This window comes from Dipodomys ordii, unplaced genomic scaffold (assembly GCF_000151885.1).
Source record: "Dipodomys ordii isolate 6190 unplaced genomic scaffold, Dord_2.0 Scaffold129, whole genome shotgun sequence".
NCBI classification, from domain to species: Eukaryota; Metazoa; Chordata; class Mammalia; order Rodentia; family Heteromyidae; genus Dipodomys; species Dipodomys ordii.
This window is the reverse complement of record NW_012267345.1, coordinates 2,216,514-2,231,000: the sequence shown is the minus strand read 5'-3', so window position 1 is coordinate 2,231,000 and position 14,487 is coordinate 2,216,514. Positions and strand designations below refer to the sequence as shown.

Sequence of the window (14,487 nt, the reverse complement as noted above, 5' to 3'; positions counted from 1 at the left end):
CACTCTAACCACTTGCCACAGTGCCACTTCTGGCTTTTTCTGTTTATGTGGTGCTAAGGAGTCGAACCCAAGGCCTCGGGCATGCAAGGCAAGCCTCTACCACTGAGCCATCTTCCCAGCCCATTGAGAGCAATTTTATCTGATGAGTGATTGTATTATTTCTGTTGTATGTGTGATTCCACTCAGAGTCCGATATCCACTCTGAATTTAGGATCTGGGTTCAGGTGTCTTTCCATGGACAAGGTCAGGCCTGTCTGTTGTTTGCAAGGTCCAGTGCTTCCTCACTCTGCGCTCTGTGGTTGGGCTTTGAGTCAGCATGTGGCCCATTCCTGTGCTGGGGTGGGCCCTGGAGGATGCAGACCCTCGTGTGTGCACAGCACTCTCCCTCAGCTGGCTTGCCCTGTCTCACTGCCTGTGTGGGTAACTCTTCTCCCTCCCCACTCCAGAGGCTGTAGAAGAAACAACAGCAAGACTTCCAAATGAACAACCGGAAGGAAGATATGGAAATCGCGTCCCATTACCGGCACCTGCTCCGAGAGCTGGACGAGCAGCGGCGGCACGGCGTGCTGTGTGACGCGTGTGTGGTGGTGGAGGGGAAGGTCTTCAGGGCTCACAAGAACGTCCTGCTGGGGAGCAGCCGCTACTTTAAAACGCTCTACTGCCAGGTGCAGAAGACGTCCGACCAGGCCACAGTCACCCACCTGGACATCGTCACCGCCCAGGGCTTCAAGGCCATCATTGACTTCATGTACTCCGCCCACCTGGCCCTCACCAGCAGGAACGTTATCGAGGTGATGTCCGCTGCCAGCTTCCTGCAAATGACAGACATTGTGCAGGCTTGCCATGACTTCATCAAAGCCGCGCTGGACATCAGCATCAGGTCGGACGCCTCGGAGGAGCTCGCGGAGTTCGAAGCTGGCGCCCCGGCCAGTGGCAGCACAGAGGCGTTGATCTCAGCCGTCATGGCTGGGAGGAGCATCTCCCCGTGGCTGGCTCGGCGAACCAGCCCAGCCAATTCTTCTGGAGACTCGGCCATCGCCAGCTGCCATGAAGGAGGGAGCAGCCACGGGAAGGAGGACCAGGAACCCAAGGCTGACGGCCCCGAGGAAGTGGCTTTTCCATCCCTCTGGCCTGGAGATGTGGCCTATGGGTCTCTGCACATCAAGGAAGAGCAGACTTCTCCATCTCATTATGGAGAGAGTGAGCTGCCTTCCGCCAAGGACAGTGCGATTCAGAACTCTCTCTCAGAGCAGGGTTCCGGCCGGAGGAAGAATCGGAAGAACAAGGACACCGTGCGGCACATCACACCGCGGGTGGAGGCTGACAGCCGCCCCGGCTCCCCGGTGCCCTCCTTCCTCCCCTCAGCAGGATGGCCCTTCAGCAGCCAGGACTCAAGTAAGCCCTTCATTTGAGCCAGGCGGGGTGTGGCTCCCCCAGGGACTGGTGTCCGCGGCCTTGTGGGTAAAGTGGGCATGCCAGGCTCATGCTGGTGGCCTCTTGCACCCCCCTTCTCTGGTAAATTGGTGGGACCACGGTGACTGTGGCCCACGTGCCTAGGCTGCTCTCCTGTCCTCCTCATGGACATGCAGAGGCTGCCAGCTGGGGCTCCTCTTGCCAAGGGCACCAGCTGTGGGTCTCTCGCCGGAACAGTGCTTGAGGTCTCCCTGGCCTCTTCACGCGTAGCCTTCCTGGTTCCCAGAGGGGCTGTCTGCTAGGTTCCCTGGCCCAGGCTTCTGCCAGTGGTCCCCATCATGCTTAAGCTCAGCCCTTAGCCTGCATCAGCTGGAATGTTCTGTTAGAAAACAGCCTCTCGGTAAGGGGTCAGTATGTGGCTTTCACCAGCAAGCATGAGTTCTGTGTTCACACTAACAGGCACGGTGCTCACTCCTGCTGTACGGAAACAGAGTGTCTCCTCCCTTCCATCCTTCACAACTGCAGTGTTTGGGAGAGCTAAGCCTGGTGTGCGGGACCTGGTCCTCACGGACCAAGTATCGTGGTGGGTATCTGCCTTTCCTGTCCGAGCATCAAGAAAACAAAGTGCTCGCTGAATACCAGGTTCTGAGCACCTTCTAGACTACGGCTTTTCCTGGGCCCCGCTGAGAGGCCTGCAGCAGCAAGCTTCCTGTCCTCTGAGGCCCATGTGGCTCTTCCTCTGGGGCCTGGCCTCCATTCCGGTCAGGGGAAGGCAGTCAGTCAGGCTGGTGCGGGAATCCTTCTAGAACAAAGGTTAGAAGTAAGTGAGGGAGGGCTGGGAAGGTGGCTCTGTGGTAGAGTGTATGCCTTGCAAGCATGAGGCCCTGGGTTCGATTCCTCAGCACCACATGAACAGAAAAAGCCGGAAGTGGCGCTGTGGCTCCAGTGGTAGAGCGCTAGCCTTGAGCTGAAGAGCTGAGGGACAGCGGCCAGGCCCAGAGTTCAGGCCCCATGACTGGCAAAAAAAAAAAAAAAGTAAGTGAGGGAAAAGTCAGGCATGGTGGCTCATGCCTGTAACCCCAACTACTCAGGAAGCTAAATCTGGAAGCCTGTAGTTTAAGTCAACTCAGACAGAAAGGCCACAAGATTCCATCTCCAATTAACCAGCAAAAAGCTGGGCTGCAGGTGTGGCTCAAGGGGTGGGCACAAAAGCTGAGTGTAAGTGGGAAGTCTTGTGTTCAAGCTCCAGAACTAGCGAGATAGTAATGTTAGTTATATAGTCAGGAGCACACAGCAGGAGGCAGAAGGCAGCCAGCCATGGAGGTCCTCGCTTCTGAAAACGCTGGAGATCTCAAGGGCACTGTGTGGTGGTCTGGGGAGGGCGGCCTATGCCTGTTTGGAGAGCTTCTGCGGCAGGTTGGTGATAGGCTGGGGTCCTGGTCCCTTCTGCCTGACGGGGCGTCTCAGGGGCCAGGCATGGCATGGCAGGAGCAGCTCCTCAGGCTCCGGACTCTCAGGGACACCACACCTTCATATGCTGTAGCTTTTTTGTTTTTTGGTGCCAGTCCTGGGACTTGAACTCAGGGCCTAGATGCTGTCCCTAAGCTGTTTATTTATTTTTTGGTCAGTTGCAGGGCTTGAACTCTGGGCCTGGGCGCTGTCCCTCAGCTCTTCAGCTCAAGGCGAGCGCTCTACCACTTGAGCCACAGCGCCACTTCCGGTTTTCTAGTGGTTTATTGGAGATAGGAGTTTCACGGTCTTTCCTGCCTGGGCTGGCTTTGAACCATGATCCTCAGATCTCAGCCTCCTGAATAGCTAGGATTACAGGCGTGAGCCACCAGCGCACAACTGTTTACTGTTTTTTTATTTTTGTTTTTCTGGTCCTGGAGCTTGAATTCTGAGCCTGGGCACTGTCCCTGAGCTTCTTTTGTTCAAGGTGAGCACCTACCTCTTGAGCCACAGTGCCACTCTGGCTTTTTTGAGTAGTTTATTGGAAATAAGAGTCCCCGGGAGTTTTCTGCCCGGGCTGGCTTTGAACCACGAACCTTAGATCTCAGCCTCCTGAGTAGCTAGGATTACAAGCATGAGCCACCGGTGCTTGGTCCTAAACTTTTTTTTTTTTTAACTCAAGTCTAGCACTATACTGCTTGAGACTCACCTTTGCTTTTGAGTTTTTGGTAGTTAATTGGAGATAAGAATCTCATGAATTTACTGCCGGGGCTGGCTTTGAACCGTGATCCTCAGATCTCAGCTTCTTGAGAGACAGGCATGAGCCACGCTTGTGGTTGTTCTCGTGTGGTTCTGGAGTGAAGCTCAAAGTCTCACACTGTGTCTTAGCTAGTGCTCTACCGCTTGAGCCACAACAGCTCTGCCAGCTTTTTGCTGGTTAATTGTAGATTAAAAGTCCCGAGGATTTGTCTTCCAGGGCTGGTTTTGAACTGAGATCCTCAGATCTCAGCCTCTTGAGTAGGTAGAATTACAGGAGTACATTACCAGAACCTAGCTTAAATATTTTTAAATATTCTGGCACTAAATACATTGACATTGTGTGACTGTCATTACTGTCTATCTTCAGAATTTTTTAATCTTTCCCAACAGAAACTTTTCCTATTAAAGAGTACCTCCAGGTCCCTCTTTGAAACACTGTTGCTTTCCTTAAACATTTCCATTCTCTTTGTCCTGGGCACTGAGCCATTGATGCCAGGGCCAGACTCCTTCAAGTTCACTGGAAGTTGTTTTAAGGACAAGAATGGTGGTTCCTGTCCGTATCCAGTTACATGGGAGGCAATGATGGGAAGCTAGCCCTGGGCAAAAATGTACAAGAGGCTACCAAAAAATAAAGCTAAAGAGGAAGGTGTGAGAGCCGGGCCCAGTGGCGGAGCAGCCAACAAGGGCAAGCACCTGAGTTCTCTCTGTATTACCACAAAAGTTGGCTTAACTCAAGCTTTCTCCACCTTGGGCAGGGTTTAAACAATTGTTCCAGTCTTGGGACTCAAACTTGGGGCCTGAGTGCTGTCCCTGAGCTTTTTTGCTCATGTCTAGTACTCTACCGCTTGAGATACAGCTTTGCTTCTGGCTTTTTGGTGATTCATTGGAGATAAAGAATCTCATGGACTTTTCCTGCCCAGACTGGCTTCAAACCACAGTCTTCACATCTCAGCCTTCTGAGTAGCTAGGATTACAGGCGTGAGCCACCAGCACCCGGCCAGGCTGGGTGATTCTTCCTGGGTCACCCTGGGTACTACAAGACGTTCAGCAGCATTACTGGCCTCTCCCTACAAAGTGCCAGGAGTGCTAGCCTTCCCCATGACTAGTCCCAGGGCAGCTCCTTACCCATCAAGGCTGAAGGGAATCAAAAGTGTTCCCAGCTGAGGGACGCGCATTCATTGGTTTCTCTGCTAGCTGTTCCAGGGACAGGTGACAGGGACAGTAACATGCCGTCGGCTCCCAATTGTGCAATCTTGCACCAGTGTGGACCAGAACTGCAAAGCATTAGCTCCTCCGTAGCATGCTCTGAAGTGATTAGGCAAAGGAAGCCGCTGGCGTCCAGGGAGAGAGGAGCCCCCCCCCCCCCGCTTGTCCCACGCCCCAGTGCATGCCTGCCAGTCACATACAGGGGACCGTTGGGGCCTGGATAGGCCTGTAAGGAAGTAGAAGGTTTCCAGAGCCTGTGGCTAGGTTTCAGATGCAGTCAGTGAGCAGAAGGTGTTTTCAGAATCCAACAAGTGATTTTGGCTGTGTACTTTCCTTGGTCTTAAATCCTTGGGTTGCCAAGGCAACTGTGAACCACTTCTGCTTAAGGATTACCAGGACTAAGACAAGGACATGAGATGTGGGCTGGAACATGGGGTGACTGTGTTGTAGTTGACAGCCAGCCACTCCCCAGCCTCTGTCCCTCACCTCACCCCTCAGGCTATTTGGAAGTGTAAAATGGGATCATCGGTGGAGGTCAGTTTGTTGTCATTACAGATTGATTATAGAGAACATTTTCCCTCATCCTATTTATAGAAGAGTCCCTCCCTCCCGCCCCCTCCCCCCTTCCTCCTGCTCTCCCTTCCTCCCTCTCTCCTTCCTTCCTTTTGTTCTGGTACTGGAGCTTGAACTCGGGGCCTTGATTTCTCACTTAACCTTTTTGGTTCAGTGCTGGCACTCTACTATAAAAGCTATACTTCCAGTTTGGCTTTTTTTTTTTTTTTAAGCTAGTACTCTACCACTTGAGCCACAGCTCCACTCTCTTACTTGGAGATAAAAAATCTCATGGACTTTCCTGCCTGGACTGACTTTGAATCTGATCCTCAGATCTCAGCCTTCTGAGTAGCTAGGATTATGGAGGTGAGCCACTGGCACTCAGCTTCTGTTAGCTTTTAGCAGAGTTTTTCCAAGCACAAAGCCAAATTCATTCTGACCTTCCAGTTTCAAAGAAGCAGTGTCGAAGTTTACTTTTGAGTAAAACTTGAAGGGAAGCAGGTTACAGTGTGCAGATTCATTGTCCCAGCCATGCTGGGCACTGGCAAGCTTTATGGCCAGGCGGTGTCCACCCCCCAAGTCTCTACTGGAGAGGCTGGCGAGGCTGGCGAGACTTCAGGGTGGTGGACTGGGAGCTGCGCTAGTTTAGCAGTGGTGAAGAAATAGCCCAGGCCCAGCCAAGAAGCATACTTGTTTCTCAAAGGTTCTGCAAAAGTAGAGCTCTGTTGCTAGTTAGAGCTCTACAAATTGGGCTTTAAAATTTTTGATGGTTTGTTGTATGCTTTACTCAGGGCCTCTTACTCTCTCTTAGCTTTTTTTGCTCATAGCTGGTCATCTGCCACTTGAGCTTAGCTCCACTTTCCCCTTTTTTTTTTTTTTTTTTAAATTTTATTTTATTTTATTTGTGAACATACTGTACAGAGGGGTTACAATTGCATGGGCAGGATAATACGTACATTTCTTACCAAGCATTGCAGCCTCCTCCTTTGTTTACCCTTCCCATCCCTTCCCAGCCTCCCCCCTCCCCCCATCCCAATCCTTCTCCTTCCCCCCTCCCTCCCACCCCACTTTCCACTTTTTGCTGGTTAGTTGGAGATAAGAGGTTGACTTGGGACTGTGAAGCTCAGATCTCACCTCCTGAGCAGCATGAGTCACCAGCATCCAGCCTGACTATAGTTTTTTAAGAGGAAGAGCTCCAGTGGGGCCCCTAAAGGCTCCAGGGATGTTCATGTCCCTGCCTGGGAGGGTGGGGGCGCCAGCTCTCAGGGGGGCCCCTCTTTGTGCTCCCTGGACCGGTTACGCACACCCATGGAGGTCCTAGGTTTCTCTCCTGGCACTTCTCGGTGTGTTCTGGGACCCCTTCCCCCATAGACCCCGTCCTGGCTCATCCCATTTCCGCGAGTGCTCTGCTGAGGCTGAACTATCAAGCTTGAGTGGCCAGCTGCTCCCTTGGTTGAAGACTTTCCTTCCCATGGGGTGGGCCGGCTGCTAGGGCTTACCTTGGGTAGCCCAATGAGTAACACTCTGAGGTGTAAATACAAAATATATTCAGTAAGCTTCAGTTTCAACTGTATGGCTGCATTATAGTTTTGGGTTTTGCCCCTAATACTGTACTGGGAAAATATTTACACTTAGAGGAAAAGCTGAAAACGTGACAAATGAATACATCAGCTGCTGGTCCCCGGTTTGTTAACATTTTGTTTTATTTGTGTTACTAAATATTTATCCATCTGCCTACTCAAAATTCCACCTAATTTTTCAACACATTTCAAAGTAAGTGGTGTACCGCTGGCCACCCCATCCCACACATTTGGCGCTGCTTGTCACCAGCTGGACGCAGGTGCTTACACCTTTTAGGTAAGTTTCACACACCTCACTGCCAGTTTTCAAGAAGCAATTTATGTGTCATCTTATTACTATATTACACAACCCATGTGACATAAAAATTCAAGAAATGCAACTCTAGAATAATGATTACAGATGTGCCTTGTCTAAAGTTTTACCTTCTTACTGTGTTTAAGGCTTACTCTTTATTATTGAAGTGTTGTATTTCACTAAGTTAAAAATCAAGCTTTCTCATTTATAATTATCAAAAAGGTTTTAAATCATTTAAGAAATCCTCACTTAGAAGACAAACATTCTTAGAATCCTAGTCAGTCAACCTAAGCTGGAAGTGGGGGTGTGGCTCCAAGTGGCAGTGCACCAGCCTTGAGCAACAAAAAGCTGAGCAAGAGTACAAGGCTCTGAGTTCCAGGGCAGATATCATTACCACACACACACACACACACACACACACACACGCAAATTAAAAGAAAACAATTCTCTAAGGGCTGGGGGTGTGTGGGGCCCTGGGCTTGGTGGCCAGTACCTGCAGTTACTATGGAGGGACAAAAAAGAAAAGGACAGTCTGGCTGGACACTGGTGGCTGACAACTATAATTTCAGCTTCTCAGGAGGCTGAGACCCGAGGACTGCAGTTTGAAGCCAGCCAAGCCAGCCTGGGAAGGATAGTTCGTTAGACTTTTATCCCCATTTAACCACTAAAAAGCCAGAAATGGAGCTGTGGTTCAAGTGGCAGAGCACTAGCTTTGATGAAGAATACTCAGGGCTGGGCCCTGAGTTCCAGCCCCAGGATCAGTACACACAGCGGTTCTGTATATATGGGATGAAGTACGTATGCCCCTGTGTGTGAGGGGTACTGGCCCTCGAGCCCAGGGCGTGCGGGCCCCTCTGTGAAGGGGCAGTGTGCACACCGAGCTCACCCACCGCCTCTCTGAACTGTGCGTGACAGCACCTCTGGACGACTCGTAGCACCTGATACAACGCAGAGTCGTCCAAACAGATGGCACCATGGGTTCGTTGGGGACTAATGACTAAGGAAAAATTCTGTACACATTTAGCACAGACATACTTCCTTCTCTTTCAAGTTTATGATTTACATGTGGTTTTGAGACAGGGTCTTGGTAGGCAGCCCCAGCTGGCCTTAAACTTGAAATCTTCCTGCTTCAGTCTTCTAAGTGCTGGGATTACAAGCATGCAACACCATGCCTGGCTTTTTTCTCTTTCTCTCTTTCTTTTTCTTTCTCTTTTCTTTCTTTACTTCCTTCCTTTCCTTCATTCATTCCCTCCCTCCCAGCATCCCTCCTTCTCCCCCCTCTCTCCCTCTATCCTTCCTTCCTTCCTTCCTTTCTTCCCTCCCTCCCTCCCTTCCTCTCTTTTCTTTCTCTCGCTCTTTCTTTCCTTCCCTCCCTCCCTTCTTCCCTCTCTCTCTTTCTCTTTCTCCCTCCCTCCCTCCCTCTCTCTCTCTTTCTCTCTCTCTCTTTCTCTCTCTCTCTCTTTCTTTCTTTCTTTCTTTCTTTCTTTCTTTCTTTCTTTCTTTCTTTCTTTCTTTCTTTCTTTCTTTCTTTCTTTCTTCTCTTTCTCTTTCTCCCTCCCTCCCTCCCTCTCTCTCTCTTTCTCTCTCTCTCTTTCTCTCTCTCTCTCTTTCTTTCTTTCTTTCTTTCTTTCTTTCTTTCTTTCTTTCTTTCTTTCTTTCTTTCTTTCTTTCTTCTTTCATGTTTGAGCTTGAACTCAGGGCCTGAGTGTTGTCCCTTAGATTTTTTTGCTCAAGAATAAAACTCTGCCACTTGAGCCACACCTTTACTTATAGCTTTTGCTGGTTAATTGGAAGTAAGAGTCATGGATTTTCTTGCCCAGGCTGGCTTTGAACCTCAGTCTTCAGACCTCAGCCTCCTGGGTCGTCAGGGTTACAGATGTGAGCCACGGGCACCTGGCTCATGCTTGCCTTTTAAAAAGTATGTTCAGCCTCTGTTGGTTGAAACTGTAGATATGGAATCCACAGATATTAAGAACAAACTAAAAACACAGTTAATTAGGCAACTCAGTGATAAGACATAGTTTTCTTTTTTGTGCCAAAACTCAAAATCACTGGAACAATTGGAAATCATACACAAAAAGCAAACGTCCGTCAGTCCAGTCATATACCACATGCAGACAGCAGCTGGGATGCCAGCGTTGTAGGGCAGAGCTCAGAGCGGGCGGGGTGAGGTCTTTGGTCATTGTTGTGATAGCATTTGTTGCCAAGAGATAAACTGCTGCTTTCTTCCCTCTCTTCTTTTTATTATTCATTTATTTAAGAATACTGAGTTAGTCTGGGGGTGTACCTCAGCGTTAGAGTACTCTCCTCAGCGTTAGAATACCTACCTCATGATCACAAGGCCCTGTCTTTGATCCTCAGTAACCCTGTCCCCAACACACATACACACATGCTGAGGATATTACTGTATTCCAGGCAGGACTTGGTCAAACAATGAAAGCATAGTCCCCGTTTTGAGAGGACATGGTCATTGCACACCAGTGGTGTGTGTGAGTAGAGGTGAGCAGGACACAGGACTGGGAGGTGCCATGGGGGTGTCCGCAGCGGGGTGTGCTTGTGTGTGTGTGACCCCGTGTGCGTGTGTGCATGTGTGTGTGGACATGTATGGTGGCTGCAGCAGAGAGAGCACCCTCGCTTTCCAGTGTAGGAGTGTGTGCAGCCCGGCCTGGCCTTGGACCAGCAAGCGAGCAGCTTGCACGTTCCATGGCGTTTGTGAGCGATGCCTCTGCTTCCCGCGTGGGGTCCGAGTGGGGGCTGGTGCCGGTCGTGGATGTTCACATCGGACCTTCACCGTGTGATTGTGCGAGAGCCTCTCGGGCTGGGCGCCCCTGACAGGCTGCCCCGAGTCCTGGCCGCGCCTCACCCGCCCTGGGCGGCCGGAGCCCACGTGACCGCACCGACCCTGGAGATGGAGTTGGCCAGCGGCAGGAGGCTCTGTTGAGCAGTCAGCAGTGCACGCGCGCGCGGCTGGGCTAGAGCTCCGGCTCTTCCCGTGGGAGCCGTGTCTCCAGCCCTGCTTTTCACTAGATTGTTGTTTTTACATTTTTTTTAAAAGGACACACATGTGTGTGTGTGCGTGTATGCGTATGTGTGTGCGTATGCGTGTGTGTGTGTGCACGCGCATGCGTGTGTGTGTGTGCGTGTGCGTACGAGTGCACGTGCGTGTGTGTGCACGTGTGCGCGTGCGTGTGCGTGTGTGTGTATGCCTGCGTGTGTGTGTGCGTGTGTGCACGCGCATGCGTGCGTGTGTGCGTATGAGTGCACGTGCGTGTGCGTGTGTGTGCACGTGTGCGTGTGTGCACGTGCGTGTGCGAGTGTGCGTACGAGTGCACGTGCGTGTGCGCACGCGTGTGCGTGTGTGTGCGTATGAGTGCGTGTGTGCGCGTGTGCGTGTGCGTGCACGTGTGCACGCACACCTCTGGAATCAAGCATACTTCGAGCCCCCTGTATGCCTGAGAACACAGTGCTTCCCTGGCCACCTTCCCTCCAGGATGCCTGTCCATCTCCACCCCGCAGGTGGGCTGGCCCGAGATGCTCTGACCTCAGCTTCTCACGTAGCTTTGCAGGTGCATGCCACTCTGCCCCACTCCTTTGCTCAAGGCTGGCGCTGTACCACTTGAGCCATACCTGCACTTCTGGTTTTTTGGTGGGTAACTGGAAATGAGAGTCTCATAGACTTTTTTTGGGGGGGTCCGGTTGTGGGGCCTAAACTTTGGGCCTGGGCGCTGTCCCTCAGCTCTTCAGCTCAAGGCTAGCACTCTACCACTTGAGCCACAGTGCCACTTCCGGCTTTTTTCTTTTTGCTTATGTGGTGCTGAGGAATCGAACTCAGGGACTCAGGCATGCAAGGCAAGCGCTCTACCACTGAGCCACCTTCCCAGCCCCTCTCATGGACTCTTGCCCAGACTGGCTTCAAACTGCAATCCTCAGATCTCAGCCTCCTGAGTAGCTAGGATTACAGGCATGAGCCACTGGTACCCGCAAGCTTTTTATTTTTTAGCATCACCATTAAAGTTTTGCTTGTTTATTTATGTATTTATTTATTTATTGCTGATTGTGGGGCTTGAACTCAGGGTTTGGGTCTCTGAGCTTTTTGCACAGTGCTAACAGTCTACCACTTGAGCCACAGGGTCACTTCCAGCTTTTTCAGTTTATGTGGTACTGAGGAGTCGAACCCAGGGCTTGATGCATGCTGGGCAAGCACTCTACTACCACTAAGCCACATTCCCAGCCCTGCTTGTTTAATTGCTTTTTGTTTGGCTTGACTTTTTTGACCTCAGATTTGAGTTTGCCGCCAACATCTGCTCAGAGGCAAATTGTTGAATAAGTGAAGCATTCAGACTCATCATTTGTGAACATAGATCAACAGCTCAGCAAGGACCTGTGTGTGCCGGTATTCATGGATAGGTCTTGGCAGTGTGTGTAGGAAGGGTACTGCTTACCTGGGGCCTGTGTTTTGGAAAGGCGTGGGCACGTCTTGTCACACTGCCTAAACGTTATTGAGCTGTTATGCCAGCTGTTCCGGAGCATCCTGGCCCCAGGCTCGGCAGGCTGCCTCTCTGCTCCGTTAGGCTTGTCTGCCACCGGGCCCACATGCAGCATTAACCCTGAAATGCCAAACCGCTAAGGAGGGGTTGTACCAGTCATAGTCTCTTTAGTATCCCCATGGTTTTGGGTTTTTCATAACAACAGCAAACGTACATTTCCCCAGAACACGGGGCCCCAACTACGCATGCTCACAAGTGAGCTGGTCTCAGGTGCCCATTCTCCTTTGACATTGTTCTAAAGTCCCTCTTTTTTTTTTTGTTGTTGTTGTTTTTGTTGTTGTTGTTGTTGTTGGTGGTGGTGGGGCTTGAACTCTGGGCCTGGGCACTGTCTTTCAGTTCTTCAGCAATAAGGTTAGCGCTTTACCACTTGAGCCACAGCGCCACTGCTGGTTTTCTAGTGGTTTATTGGAGGTAAGAGTCTCACAGACTTTCCTGCCCTGGCTGGCTTTGAATTGAGATCCCCAGATCTCAGCCTCCAGAGTAGCTAGGATGACAGGCGTGAGCCACCAGCACCCAGCAAAGGCCCCTCTCTCTGAGGCCGAGCTAGGGCTGACGTTTGCCTCCTGTCTCAGGGGCGCTTGCCCCAGGGTGCTGTCTGTCTGTCTGTCTCTCCACCAAGGCAGGAACCTCAGAACTTGGGGAGGGCAAGTTGGGTCAGACATCCATTCACATGACATTTTCTTCCTTCCTGTTCTCCTGAGGGGTTAGGAATTCTGCGGGGCTGGTCATGGTGCTTCCAGCCGCCCTGGGAGCCCCTGGAGGAGCTGTCAAACCCTCCTCGGTGCCTGCACACCTCTCATTCTCAGGAGTTCTGGGTTCTCTGTATCCTTGTTGATACTTTATTTTCGGATTTTTTTGGTACTAGCTGTTTTCATTTGCACTGCATGGATGGTTTGTGATTTGTGCTCATCAGCCATTCAGTTTTGGATAACTGGAATGTGGTCTGTCCATCTTTGTCTTTTTGAGTGAGAGTCCTCGTATTAGCTGCATGAGTTACAGGTGTTTCCTTCCATTCCGTGGGTTGTCTTGTCCTTTTTCTTGAGCGAGTCCTGAGTGCCCCCCTCTCCTTCCCTACCCCCGCTCTCTCTCATCCTTGGGCTTGAACTCAGGGCCTGGGCGCTGTCCCTGAGCTGTTTTACTCTAGGCTAGTGCTCTGCCACTTGAGCCTCTTCCCTAACGGCGTCTCTTGGTGCCTGGGCTCACATGGGCTGAGACCGTCCTGTGTGTCTCAGAGTTGCTGAGCTGACAGGTGTGCGCTGCTGCACCTGGCCATTGGGCTCCCTCATAGCCGTGACGGTTGCAATGGGAGTCTCGTGAACTTCATGCGGGGCTGCCCAGTCCTCCGTCTGTGCCTCCAGGTAGCCAGGATTACAGGTTTGAGCAACTGCCTGGCAGAAGGCTTTCACCTGGTGTGTTGCTTGTGCTTCTGATGTCTTATCTAAGAACCCATTGCCAAAGATAAGACCACACAGATTTTCTTCTAAGCAGTTTATAGTCTAGCATCCCAGTAGATCGTGGATACATGAGTGTGTCTTCTTGGAGAAGTTGGAATCCTGCCCCAGGATCTCTTCTGGAGCCACAGCTCTGAGTGCTGCTGTGACTTCTGGAGACGGAGCTGGGATTTTGCTGTGGCAGGTGGCGAGTCCTGGGTGTGGGCTGGCGGGACAGAACGCAGAGGCGATGGCGTCACTGGTGTGCCATCGCGGTGTCCTGTGCGTGGAGCACACAGCGTGTGGACGTGACCTGGCAGGCGGAGGCTAGCAGGAAGCTCACCTGCGCCCCTCAGTGGTTGCAGTCTTGCAGTGACTTGCACATCCACTGACGTGTGTCCCTCCCAACCCCAGATATAGACCTGACTGTCACGGAGGGCCATGGCGTGGACAGCCAAGGAGAGAGGACGGAGCTGTACGCACCGGTGGATGAAGGCCTCCTGGGAGGAGACGCCGGCTGCCTGGGCCCTCCGCTCACCCCGGAGAAGGACGAGGTGTTGCGCCAGGCCACCGCAGTGGCCAACCTGCGTGCGGCACTCATGAGCAAGAACAGCCTGCTGTCTCTGAAGGCAGACGTGCTGGGGGATGACGGCTCCCTGCTGTTCGAGTACCTGCCCAAGGGTGCCCACGCCCTGTCCCGTAAGTGCACCCCTTGTTGTGTTTGCTGTGCCCTGCTTTGGTTTCAGCCGTTGGGTCTCGAGTCTCAAACCGAGATGCCAGTGTGGGGGAAGGTGTAGCCTGCCTACCACGGAGGCCCAGGGAGGTGCACTGGCCTCTGGGGTTCCTGGGACCATTGCACTTGGCTTACAGTGCGCGTGGTCAGGCAGCAGGGAGGGAGCAGCAAGTGCTTGTTGGAATGTTTTCTACTCAAATTCGAGGCGTCTAACCCTAAAACCCTCTGAGCGTAAGAGTGCACACAGTAATTGACATCCCTGAGAGCTCCCGCCCTGCGGAGCCAGCACCGCCGGCCACGGCAGGAGAGCAGAGGGTCTCTGTGTCTCGGAGTGGAGAGGCGTCCTTGGTGCAGAGGAGGGGAGCTGTGCGGCACGGCCCAGCCCGGCGACTTGGTTCTTGTTGAATAACACTGGTGGGTGCTGCTGTTGGGACAGGGGTCAGCCTGGCTGTGGGGGAGGGGCGCATCCCAAACCAGAGGCGTGGATCGGAGTGGGAGTGGCGCCCTGTCGCAGAGGCCCAGC

The 14,487-nt window shown here is 52.1% G+C and overlaps 1 protein-coding gene across 1 annotated transcript in view; it reads left to right on the top strand.

Annotated features, from left to right (window-relative positions):
• Positions 1-479: 479 nt before the first annotated feature.
• Zbtb46 (zinc finger and BTB domain containing 46) overlaps positions 480-14,487 on the top strand; it is a 34,676-nt gene continuing 20,668 nt past the window's right edge. The window contains exons 1-2 of the mRNA XM_013030379.1: positions 480-1,395; positions 13,646-13,930. Of these exons, the coding sequence (XP_012885833.1) occupies positions 480-1,395; positions 13,646-13,930 (1,201 nt within the window). The remainder of the gene's footprint in view (positions 1,396-13,645; positions 13,931-14,487) is intronic.